The 13660-nt window shown below is 33.9% G+C and overlaps 2 protein-coding genes across 2 annotated transcripts; both read right to left on the bottom strand.

The window, feature by feature from the left end:
* Window positions 1–740: 740 nt before the first annotated feature.
* On the bottom strand, window positions 741–3797 carry LOC140815225 (uncharacterized). Its single transcript, XM_073174348.1, has 2 exons — window positions 3452–3797; window positions 741–1101 (listed from the first exon to the last, which is right to left on the bottom strand). The coding sequence occupies exons 1-2, from the start codon at window positions 3743–3745 to the stop codon at window positions 982–984; spliced, it is 414 nt and encodes a 137-aa protein (XP_073030449.1). The 5' UTR covers window positions 3746–3797; the 3' UTR covers window positions 741–981.
* A 6032-nt stretch (window positions 3798–9829) lies between these two features.
* On the bottom strand, window positions 9830–12119 carry LOC140815128 (probable indole-3-acetic acid-amido synthetase GH3.1). Its single transcript, XM_073174239.1, has 3 exons — window positions 11712–12119; window positions 11534–11635; window positions 9830–11384 (listed from the first exon to the last, which is right to left on the bottom strand). Exons 1-3 carry the CDS (start codon window positions 12029–12031, stop codon window positions 10016–10018), a joined length of 1791 nt encoding a protein of 596 aa, XP_073030340.1. The 5' UTR covers window positions 12032–12119; the 3' UTR covers window positions 9830–10015.
* Between the last annotated feature and the right edge of the window lie 1541 nt (window positions 12120–13660).

Consider the following 13660-nt stretch of genomic DNA (forward strand, 5'->3'; position numbering starts at 1 on the left):
AGGACCACAACTATTATATAGATAATTCTGTTAATTATCTTCTGATATTTTTATTTTAGTCCATCATAAAAATAGAAATTACATTTTAGTCTGTACACATTAAAGACTCGGATAATATCAGATACATTAAAGCTCATTAACAAAAAACTTAAATTGATCACTTTAATTTGAATTTAACCTTATGGACAACCTACAATATATAATTATTCACGTATAAGTCCATCCAACTTCAACTGATCAAACAAAAAAATCACGAGCAAAACAAAATTTAAGGATCCCTTTAAAATCAGATTGATATAGAAGAATTGGTGGCCTTTAGTTGTCACATGGAAGAGGCATGATAATACTCATACTAATGACAACCCAGAATCAGCCCGGCTTACAATGGACACTCGATTATTTTCTAACCAGTAGCAACTAAACATTTTTCGACAACTGAAAGTGTAAAACGTTAACTTTCAAGAGGAAAGGATCAAAGGGCTATTTTGATTATATATAAGGTTGATGAAATTTATTGTCGTGCTTCTTCGGTCATCATTCTCCATGACAAACAGACGTTATGGCTAAACATAGTAGAGAATTGATTCGAATGCGCATGCGGATGACAATGATAGAGTTAATGTGGCTCAAATATCATAGATACATGATTTAAAATCGATTACATGATCAAGTCAATATCATGGTACAAATCCAACAAAAGCTCAAGATTAGTCTGAATCAACGAAAACTAGACCGTGTGCCAAGTTGGTAAACCATGATATCAGTTGATTTCTGCAAGCACCACATTTGAAGTTTTCGAATAGATACTACTCGTAAACTAGTAATGATCATTCCAAGATGCTTGTCTAAAAGGGAAGGAAGAAAAGGCAAAGCTAGAGTGCACTAGTGTTTTCCTAAGAGTGATGTAATAACAAACAAACCTCACTGATGGAAAGAGGCTTTTGTGCTGTAGAGACACACTCCTTATGGTAGGCTGCTTTCTCATTTAAGAAAGTGTGGATTGATCAAACCAGCAATCTCAAGAAACCCGATACGTTCCTTTCCTCCAAAAATTTTCTTCAGCTTCTCATCACATATGATGACTTTCTTGTCCGCAGGATCCTTAGGTGAAGAGAAAACCAAGTCACACAGGGGTCAAATCTTGGGATCTTTTAACTGTTTACGTTAAATATATAAACAATTTAATAAAATAAAGTAAAATTAATACCTTAAAGTAATGTTTTATGCCTCTTGAAAAGGCGTGACTTGGAAATTTTTTTTAAATGCAAGTCACGTCAAATGAGATGGCGTGACTTGCGTAATATATATATATATATATATATATATATATATATATATATATATATATATATATATATATATTGGGTGTGACTTGTTAAATTTTATTTTTAAAACAAGAAAGTCACGTCAATTGAATAGGCGTAACTTTCAAAAAAATTTTTTGTTCGACGATTGTGGGTGAAAAAATTTGAAAGATTGACAATACACTGCAGCTTATTAATTAATGACATGCTTGTATCTTTATTTTATAAAAAAGATGTTAAGAAAAATTTTAATTTAATTATTTAAAAAAATATATTTGTATCTCGTCGATCGATGAAATGTAAGAGGGATGGATGGTTAAAGGCTGCAAATCCATGTAATATTTCTTTATTGATAATTTATTTTTTCATTGTTTACCGCAAAAGAAAAAAGAAATTAAATAAATAACGCATGTACAAAAAGATTAATAATATACCGTATTACGCCAATAAAGATGGCGTGAATGCTGTTAGATCAAAAAGTCCTGCCATCTTGGATGGGGTGACTTGATTTTTTTTTTAATTAATAATTAGAATTGTGGTGACAGAGTGATGGGATGTCACGAGCAGCTCAAAGTAATTTAAATTATGTAAATTTTGTTTTGAATATTCAAGTTTAATTATAATCTTTCTGCACATGCGTGACTTTTTGATGACGGGACTTTTTTTATCTAAAAACATTCACGCCATCTTCATTGGCGTGATACTGTATATTATTAATCTTTCTGCACATGCGTTATTTATTTAATTTTGCGGTAAACAGTGAAAAAAAACCCAATTATCAATAAAGAAATATCACATGGCTTTGTAGCCTTTAGCCATCTATCTTAAATTTCATCGATCGACGAGATACAAATATATTTCTTTTAAATAATTAAATTAAAAAATTTCTTAATTTCTTTTTTATAAAATAAAATAAAGGTACAAGCATGTCAATAATTAATAAGCTGCAGTGCATCGTCAATCTTTCACATTTCCTCACCCACAATCGTTGAACAAAAAAATTTAAGAAAGACACGCCTATTCAAATGGCGTGACTTTCTTGTTTTAAAAATAAAATTTACCAACTCACGCCCAATTATATGGCGTGACTTACATTTAAAAAAAATTTCCAAGTCAAGTCTCTACAAGAGGAGTGAGAAACATTACTTTAAGATACTATTTTATTTTTTTACTTCATTTTATTAAATTGTTATATATTTCCTAAAATCTTGTAATATTCGTGAATGCACTTGAAAACTACGAATCGTAAAAAAATCAGTATTGATGAAGGGATCTCATATTTACCAAAATACAGAACAGTAAGAAATCAGAAACCGGATGCACATTGGATGGCACCAAGGATTACCAAATTGTGTTCTTCATTTAATCATGAAATCTTTTATGATAACCACATTCAGAAGAATACCCAAATACCGTATCCATCATAGAAATTTCTGACTAAAAAAACACGAGCAAATCAGAATTTATGTATCCACAAAATTCAGACTGCTGAAGAAAACTTGGCAGCAATTAGTTGTCAAATCGAGGGACATGAAAGTAGGAAAAAAGTTCAGTTGAGTGAAAAGTGAGTAAATAGTTGTATGATATATCAACACCACTAAAATTGTTAAAATTAGAATTTGGATCTAACTCAACTCCAAAAGCTAGTTCAATGATGATCATTCAAAAGTTATTTATCTATCCGATGTGAGACAATTAACACACCCCGTCCACGTCCAAGAATGAACATTTGAAGCGTGGAGTTTAGAAATGACCAAATTATGGACACAACGGGTGGCCTAATTATAGACAGTCCAACACATAACAGTGAAATCTGGGCTCTGATACCATGTTAAGATTGAAACTTGGACCTAACTCAACCCCAAAAGCTAGCAAAAGAGAAGATAGTTCAATCTCATATATACCACTAAAAAGTTATTTATCTAACCGACGTGGGACAATTAACAAAAATCAACTAAAATCCCTTGTGGACAAAGAAGAATCTTCCCACCTTATCAATGATTTTCTAGCAACTAAAAGTTTTTCCACTATAGTGCACCGATGATGATTCTTGTTAGCAAACTACGGTTTCACGAAGTACGATCACTCAGATGAAGCATAAAAAATCACAAGTAAAACTTAGCGTAGTATTTATAACAGGTGTATACCTGAAGATTGTACAGTTTGATGTGCGCCCAAATCTCTTTGAGTACTAGAGTACGGGGAATCTCAGTGACTCCGCCGCCAAGGAATTCCTGCATCTCCGGCGAGATCCGGCGAGGCTTCATTAAACCACTCGGGACACGCTTCTTCGTCTCCGTAGCCGGCTTCGAAGCAGCAGCTACCGTTACAGCACGCAAGTTAGCGGGAACGAGCCGGGAACTCGCAGCAGAAGAAGAGTTCACGAACGACGCCGTATGTACTGCGTAGACATTGGGGACGACACCCAGAGAAATCGCCATTTGCAAGTGATGAATATGAGTGTAATGATCGGCTTCGGGTTTGAAACGAACAAGATAAAGAGTCTGGAAAATACGGTGGGTGGGAAACTAGAAACCCGAACCCGAATGTTCCTGACCCATTTTAACATCATCTTATTGGCTGGACCCATTTGTGAATATGGACTTCTCTTGTTAGGCCCAAATTGTTTATACAAAAACTCTTGTGAGACGATTTTACGGATTAATTTTGTGGGTCTAATATTTTATTTGGGTCATCTATGAAAAAGTAGTACTTTTTATACTAAGAATATTATTTTTATTGAAAATATCGGTAGGTTGATCCGTCTCAGAGATAAAAATTCGTAAGACCGTCTCACAAGAGACTTACACAATTGTTCAAGGCCTCCAAATCTGATGAATCTAAAAAAAAACGTCAAGTGTGGTTCAAATACGATTTAGTTCAGTTTCGGATATAACCAAAAAATTATATATTTTCAATTTTATGAAATTTTAAACCAAAACAAATATAAATAATCAAACCAATAATTTTGTTTAGTATAATTTTGGAAGATAAATTTTAGTTTCGCAGTCAATTCGTGTATAAGGTATCGTTGTTTGGAAAAAGTAGCAATTGACACTGGATTAAAGAAAAGTAAAACTTTTTTATTTGACAGTGGATTGGATCCGAGTTATTATAAGAAAAACACCATGAATTAAAGAGTAGATATTTTGTGACACGGTTCACGAATCTTTATCTGTGAGACGAGTCAATTTTATCGATATTCACAAATAAAAATAATATTCTTAACATAAAAAGTAATAATTTTTCATGGATGGCCCAGATAACATATTTGTCTCACAAAATGTGGGGACCCGGACGCTAATCATCTTCTTAATCATCTTTGGGGTTTAATTATAAATTAAGATAAACAGGGTCTAAAAATTTTCTTTTTAGAATGCAGAAGGTAATGGAATTATGCTATTATACAAACCAGTATAATAATACAAATCATGTACAACATACACCTAGTTCGATTAAGGTTTAACTACTACAATCAAGTAATGAAACCTATCTCTATCAAAGTCCGGAATCACCACTCTAATCTTGATCTCTCCTCTTCTTCTGGACCCCGATCCTGCCCCACCTGTTGTCATGCACACATACAAACAAGACAACAGCTGGATAACTCCGGTGAGATATAAATATCCCAGTATAAACAATGTAATCATGCAAGCATATAAAACATATATAAAAGCATGAATTATATCTTATCACATGTAGCATAATAAACAACATGTATCAGTCCAAGTCTGTAAATAAAACATGAATCGTAATCTACGAAACATAATTACTACGGATCTGTAAATCAAACTCTAGTCTCACTATCTAAGACTTGACTCATCTCTCATTCTAATCTAGGGATCTCGATCTAATTTAGACTTCGGTATGCTGTATCGAGTGTCTACATTAAACGTCGATCTACATTTAAGCGTGTCGATACACCGTAAGTTTAGAGTCTTATCGGTTCTGAGAAAGACTCGGCTGTTCTGCCCTAGCTAGGCTGTTCTGCCCTAGACTCAATCTCTGGCTCTGCTATCAATCAATAGACTTAAAACATATCAATATGATAATATGCAAATATCTATGCAATAAAGTAAAGTATGTGATTTAGGGAGACTCAAGTCAGATCTAACTCGAGTTGTGCAATCCCGAATCAACATTTATTTATACATTTGTCTTCTCGGTCTGACAAAGACGAAGTCTCGTATTCTGATCTGTCCATACCCAGTCTAGCAATGACAATCATATAAATACAACATCAGTATATAACTCGAATCAAAACCTGTTCTGATCAATACTCAAATCAGTATATAATCTGATCTATATCTGAACAAGGTACAATCTAATTCATATCAACGATATCACGTTACAATCGAAATCATTACTGAATCTGATAAAGTTACAATCGAAATCATTACTGAATCTGATAAATCTAATCAACTGGTGTTTCGACGGCATAACAATACAATCTGAATACCCCGTCATTCTGAACACCACAGATATAATACCACGAGTCATAATCGGTATTAATACAATTTATAATCTCAACGATAACACAAATCTGATATCGAATCTCAGTCAAATCGACTCTGAAAATCATAACAATTACATAACCAGTCTGTTCTTCAGTCTGACTCCAAATATACGATGTCTACTGTATCAGAAACACCATATCTTACTCTTATTCAATTCTGACAATAGTCTAATTTCAAAACATGTCAAAACGTAGTAAAACTTACGTCCAGTTGTAGCCTACGTTGATATGAACACAATACTGAAGTCGGATTGAAATTCAGACGGTTGGATTATTCGTAACTTCCAATTCTTTATGTTGAAGAACACTTGAAACTTCTCTCCTCGATTTCCTCTTTTCTTCTGCCGATTATGTTGAAAGATTTACATGTATAAGTATATATATATCCACTTGTTGCATGTAAATCAACGTGTCTCATTTTCATGTTTTGCAGCGGCGCTCGGGCGGTTAATCTTTACCGCTCGGGCGCGGAAGTTTCTGTCGAGATACTCGGCTGAACATCTTCTGGCGCTCGGGCGGTAATATTTGCGCTCAGGCGGTTCTTTTCTACCGCTCGGGCGCGAGATGTTCGGCCTAACATCTTGAGATGTTCGGTTTAACATATTGGCTTAAAATAAACCAACGCCCGGCTTCGTCATTTGAGTTCTATAACCTCAATTCTGTCAATCAATTGACGTCTGATTACAGTAATTAAATCTCGGGCCTTACACAAAATACGACCCATGAGATTGTCTCACACAAGTTTTTGCCTAAATTAAAATAGTTATGTTTGTTACATATTTTTGTAACTTAGAAAAAACATAAATTTTTTAGGATTACGATGATCGATGAGTTACGTTAACTGCCCTAGCTAAGATCTCATCAAATAATCATTATTCATCATAGATATGTTAATTATAGAAATAACGTATAAAAATAAACGTAGATTATTGAAAATTTCAGACAAGTGATACGAAAACGATCTTTTTATTTATGTATATTTGATACTTTTGATTATTATTATATTTTAACACGATGGCCTAAAATATATTAATGAGTGAAAGTAGGGGTGATATTCATAACGTACCGTATCGAAAATTATATATCGTATATCATACTGAAAATTACGGTATAAACTAATTCATACCGATATCGTACCGAAATTTTCGGTACATAAAACTAGCATACCGATTATACTGAAATTGTATGGTATATAGAGATTTCGGTATGGTATCGATATATACCATTTTATACTGAAAAAACCTTATAACTTCGTACATATTCGAATAATCGTTTCGAGAATGAAGTGCATTATATGTTAGACGAATGAACTTAATTAGCAGTCCATGGCCAAAAAATTGTAATTTGACAGGGTAAAAAAAAATATAATTTGAATGTTACTAATTATTATCAAACGAAGTGCTCGGAAAGTAAAGCAAAGTGACCAGAAAATTTAAAGTTAATGGGATGCCTGCCGGATGTCCGATTAAAGGCCAAAAAAGAGTCGGGGAACCTTGAGAATTTACGTAAAATATGAATTTAGTTATCACCATTCATCCAAAAAAAAAACCAAATCAAGATAAATAATTTTTTACTAGAACTTATGGTTGAAAAAGTGTAATGTTACGTCATTCACAAGTTTTGGATGATGTTTCGGGTATCATACCCAATTATACCAAACTTCTCTACACATAATTTACCTAAAAAAAGTATAATGTTAACTTAAATCTATGTTGCATATTATATATATATATATATATATATATATATATATATATATATATATATATATATATATATATATAAAGAATTTCATAGGTGTTGGGTGCAATAATTGTCCCTATTTAGTAGCGCGATCGAATTATGATACTTGAATTGATATGCGGTTTAAAAAATTTGAGTTGTATCATTACCATCAGACAAGTGCTTAATGCTACAATTGGTATCAGAGCCAAAATCACAGGTTTGATTCTCATTGATTGCAAAGAGTGCAATTATTAGGAAGAAGATTGTTAAGTGCAATAATTGTCCCTACTTTGTAAATTCGATCGAACTGTGTTGCTTGAATTGCTGTGTGATTAAAAAGTTTTGAGTTGTACTATTACAGCTAGTTATAACTTTTGGTAAAACGACAAACGCTCAGTCCTACAATAGACTTAAAATTTGTTTCTTTCTTATTGATTACATTGAATTTGAACAATCGCGATACGTCGATTATAAATTTGGGACCTCTGGCAATGGTTATGAACATTTAATATAGTCTTATAAATAATATGACTGACATGCTCTCAAAGTTTTCAAATATTATAATACAAACCTATTTTTAAATAAGAAAGTCTGAAATATAAATTTTTCATTTCAAAATATCTGCTCATATTCAAGAAATGAATATGGAGCTCTTTGTGCTAGCTACATATATATTTACTTTACGAATATATATAAAATAAAATAATTTTCACATTTCCCAACAATATGGAAATAAAATAATTTCTACTCGTGAGTTACCAATTATATTTGAGAAGATAGGGTTTAATTTTTAAAGGCAAAATTTACTTTTCAAAAAATATGGAAATTGCCATCCCTTTTCATATTTCCCGATAATATTCTTATTTCTTTCATTCTCTCCGAAATATATATATATCATTTCTCCAAAAATAAAACGGAACATATATTTTACTTTCTTAAAACATTATCCTAGAATATTGTCCAAAACTTTTCCTAGCTTGTACTCTCAAAATATTATTAAACCTCCATTAATCTAAATATATAAAACCTAGTGTTAGCTTTTTAATAAATTTTTTTTACATAAAAAAAATCAAATTTTAAAAACAAATCAAAGTTTTACCAGCATTAATTTTTAAGTTTGATTTTACCATATATATTCACTATTTCAAATTAAAAGTTGTACGTTAATATTATTTCAAACAAAAAATCTTAAACATTTTAGACTAGGTTTTCCATAAGACGGTCTCACGAATATTTATTAATGAACCAGATCAATCTTGTCTATATTTATAATAAAAATTAATATATTTGACATAAAAAATCAATATTTTTTTCGTAGATGACTCATATAGAATATCTATTTCACAAAATTGACCCGTGAGATCGTCTCAAAGAGTTTTTGTGAACATTTTAATATGAATAAACTCTCATACGAAAACCATGGAAACTTTCCTGTCGCCAACTATCGTTGACTACATAATAATTTATGAAACACGTGCTTAAATTTTCTGATAACTATCCTTCAAGACAACTAGCCACTCGTCTAAAAAGTAATTAATTATTTGAAAGCAACTCTTTTAAGACCATTTTGTGCTAAATGGAAAAAAGTTGTTGAAATATGATTATTGCAATTTTCAAAGATTGAAACTAACTAATTAAATTGGTATTAGAGTAAAAGATAACGTAACATCAAATAATATAGAAAGTTAAGTAGATAATATATAAAGGTCCTTATACATATATTATTTGTAATTATTTTTAATAAAATAACCTTGTTTCTATCTTCGTGTCCACAATTGAAGTGTCACTCACATAATGTATGTGATGAAACATATCAAAATTGCAGATCAATTAGATGAATGTCATATTGGCAGTGGAGAAAGAAGTGGACGTGATTGATAGACATCATATAATATATATATATATATATATATATATATATATATATATATATATATATATATATATATAGACACACACACACACACACACACACATATATATATATATATATATATGTATATATAATAAAGACAAAATGGACACCAATTTTTTTTTTCCATCTTGTCATTATGTCATAAAAATATTACATTTTTGTTTTTTTAAATTTTAAAAACATTTTATTTTTATTTTTTTAAATTCCTACAATTCAAATAATGCTTTAGTCCTTTGATAATTTGTCAAATTTTACTTTAATCTCTCGGTAATTATAAAAAAGATTGTACACACACGCACTGCATGTGCAAAGTAACTATTATATATAATATATGTATGTATCAGCATCAATTACTTGGATAAAAGACCATAAAGAGATGCAATTTATTGGGCAAAAGCAGTACAAACCTAGCTCACTTTCTGAAATCCCTTTCCATTTTACATACATAATCACATAGAACAAAATCGAAAAATTTAAGCATACTTATTATAATCAAATGAAGGAATCTTCCTTTGACTTTGCATGGAGGGTTGTTCTTGAATTTTATAAATCATCTCAATGACTTGGTTCGGGAGTCCAACGTGGCAAAGATGGGCTAAAATGTGTCGACACAACCCTCGAGTCGAGGAGCTCCATTATTGGGGTAAAACTCACACATCTTGGCACTTTGTATTGATTTATGGAGGCGCCCCTTGAAATAGCATAGTCCATCAACTCCTCGAAGGTGCCGTTTTTGACAACCCGGATCTCGAGTGGTCCGATCGAGTTGTCCGCGACTCGGCACTGACGGTACACCGAGTTGAGCGACTCCTCCATGGACAGACAACATTGAGCCAGCACGCTGTCGTTGGGCGAGTTGGCTGAGTCCTTTGCTAGTAGCTCCCAATATATGACATAATGACCTGGGATAGATTTTGTGTCAGCATAACTCGTGTACTCCACCACGCTGGTGTTGAATTCGCTTAGAAGTTTCGACGCATTCTCCACTGCAGCTTGCAGCTCTGCCTCGTCCGTCTTGTCTGAGTCGATGCTTAGCAAAACGTTTTTCCGTCTGATGAATTGGAATTGCGGGGTTGAGTTGTGGAACCCGGTGACTCGGAGAACGTCGCCAACTTGGTATCGGTATAGACCGGCATAGGTGGTGATAACAAGTTCGTATTCCTTTCCGATTTCAACGTCTGCGAGATCAACGAGCTTGGGAGGGGAATCAGGAGCGAACCCGCTAGTGGAGTGCGGCAGGAACTCGAAATAAGCCATATTCGGCATGATGGTGTATGAAACTTGGGATGGATTAGTCATAGGATTGAGATTGAGCCCAAAGTAACACTCGGATGATGCGTACATTGTGCATGCTTTAGGCAATCCGCCGCTATAATAATCCAGAGTTGGAATGTATTGAGCCATTGCACCAGTAACAATCACATCAAGATATTTAGTATTAGGCCAAATCCTAGTAATGATCCCATTCCAATTTTCTTTCCCACACTCCTCCTCAATAAAATCAGCCAAACATGGGTCGGGTCTCGAAATCCGAAGCATGCATTCAGTGATCCCTTGGTCCGTAATTTTCGGGCTCAGCGACCCGGTTCGGATATCATTTGCAAGCTGTTTCCAATTGAGGTGGAGGAACCGGATAGCCCGGAGAAGACCTGAGGCAAACACTGCCCCGACGCGGAGGACTTGTTCGCGTTCATAGAGCCCGCAAAGCATTTGAGTGTACATGCTTTGGAACGAATCGGGACAAAGGATGGCTTCGTTCGGGCTCGTGTAGACGTTGTATGGGTCGTAGGGTCGGTTCTTGAAGTGGTGGCTTTTGTAGTAGCTTGTGAGCACGGGTCGGGCTAGAAGCCCACCCGGAGTCTTGGTTTCTGACTTTATGAATAAGAAGTATAGCCCTTTGCCTTCGTTCAGCCCTTTCACATATCTGTTCCACACACAAAAAACACGCACTACCCATTATTAAAAGAACTAATAATTCTATGCATTTTATGCAATCACATGCATGAAAAAAACGTTAATCTTGAAAATAAAAATATTACTTTCATTTTATTTCGTGATTTCAGGTATGCTTACAAGTTCATAACAGGCATGAGAAGACTGTAGAGAAGCTGGCGACGATCCAGTTCTTCTTTGATAGTTGGCATCAGTTTTCTTTCACCCGCCGAAGTCCCGGAGCTGTTGGGAAAAAAGGAAAATCTAATCAATTCCGGATAAAAAAAACAAATTCATAAACTGTTGTTTGATTATTAACCTGGTGAGGAATTCGGAGACAGGCTCAGCAGATAGGATGTGGGAGCGATCGCCATTGGCGATCCTTTGGATCAGTGGATGGAGATCCTCATACGTGACCATCGGGACTTTCGCTTTGAACGTTTCGCGGTCGGTAGCTCCGTCGAGATCGAGCCCTTCCAGGTACTCGGTGTGAGCATTTCGGGTGAGAATCTGGGCCAACACATTCTGTTGGACGGAGTCGGCATTTCGGGTCATCTCTTCAATGAACTGGAGAGCCTTGGCGTCTCTCTCGCTAGCTGGAGGACCCAATGAGGATGACAGAATGGAATCAGCCTCCATTACTGCAATTAAATTAAGCTTCTTTAATTTTTTTTGAAGGAGAAAGTTGAGACTTTGGGGTACAAGAAGATTAGTTTGAGGTAAGGTCGTGGAGAGGGGAGGAAGCGGAATTGGGGTATATATAGGGGAAGATTGGTGAGAGATATAAAGTAACACGTGAACCACAAGGACATGACAGGATAGGATCGGATAGTTCTTTTCTTTTCTCTAAATTCAATTTATTCATTTTAAAAGAATTTCCTTTGATTTTGGATGGCACTTGGGTTAATCTTTGACAACTCTAATGTTCTGTGAGTAGATTTTATGTGAGACCGTCTGACGGATCTTAATCTGTGAGACGGGTCAACATTATAGATATTCACAACAAAAAATAATACGCTTAGCATAAAAGTAATATTTTTTCATGGATGACACAAATAAGATATCCGTCTAACAAATACGACCCATGAGACCGTCTCACAGAAATTTTTTTCATGTTCCATTCATGGCGCAAGTGACGATCTACTACTTTATTCTTAGGATTCACATATCACAGGAGATTGATTTTTTTTTCTTAAATTTAGCATGTATTTTTATTTTAGCCATTTCGAGTGGGTCTACTTTTCATCCGTCTCCCCCAAATGAAAAAAGAGGATGAGATGCGACATACTTGAAATTTCACGTGATTAAATTCCATTCATTTTTAGATAGTCTTTTATATTGATAAATCTGATTTTATTTGACAAATCAGAATAGTTATTCATTCAAAATATATTTTAGCTTCAATCCAAATTGAGTGATTTATATAAACTAAATCCCTTTTATTAGAACAAGATATTTGTAATATATCACAAAATATAATTAATATTGTCCAAATATGACGTACACAAGAGATGATACGATGGAGTATGAGATGACGAAACTAATATATTATCAGGTGGGTTGATGTAAAAGGAAAGCAAACACGACCTGAATTAAATGCATTTGAATGGGGAGACAACGTGGGACCCAATAAATTGTCAGGTAGCAGGTGGGACCACATTGACACGTCGTTACGCCGTTGACTCGTCGTTGGAGCCGACAGCGGGCCCTTCCTCAGCCTGAATGTCGGTCAGCGATAGCGATTGCCTTCCGGCGGACCCGACAATTTCTACTATACATTGCTTTTTGTTTTGCTTACTAGTTTTTGTTTTTGAAATAGCTTTTGCTTACTATTCATGCCACACGTGATACGATAGGTTTGGTAAAAATATGTGGCGACGAGTTGTATTTTGTTTGACGAATTTATTATTTGAGTCATTAATGAAAAAATATTATTTTTTATTGTGAATATCGATAGGATTGGTCATCTCACAGATAAAAATTCGTGAGACCGTCTCACGAGAGACCTGTTCGATAGTTTTTTTTTTTTATATCAAAAGTTAAATATCTTTATTTTTGATAGATCATCAAATTATTGTAAAATAAATTTAAAATCTAAAAAAATAAAATATGCACGTTGTAAGTGACAAAGGTACAAAAAAAATATTTTTGTCTTCCCCTGTCCAAGAGGCAGAGGAATAAAATTTTAAAAATAAGATATATTCCCCCGCCTCTTGTACATGCGGGGAGTAGAATAATTGTATTATATAATATATTGCGTAAATATAA

The sequence above is a fragment of the Primulina eburnea genome, chromosome 15, assembly GCF_022965805.1.
Source record: "Primulina eburnea isolate SZY01 chromosome 15, ASM2296580v1, whole genome shotgun sequence".
In the NCBI taxonomy this organism is placed as follows: Eukaryota; Viridiplantae; Streptophyta; class Magnoliopsida; order Lamiales; family Gesneriaceae; genus Primulina; species Primulina eburnea.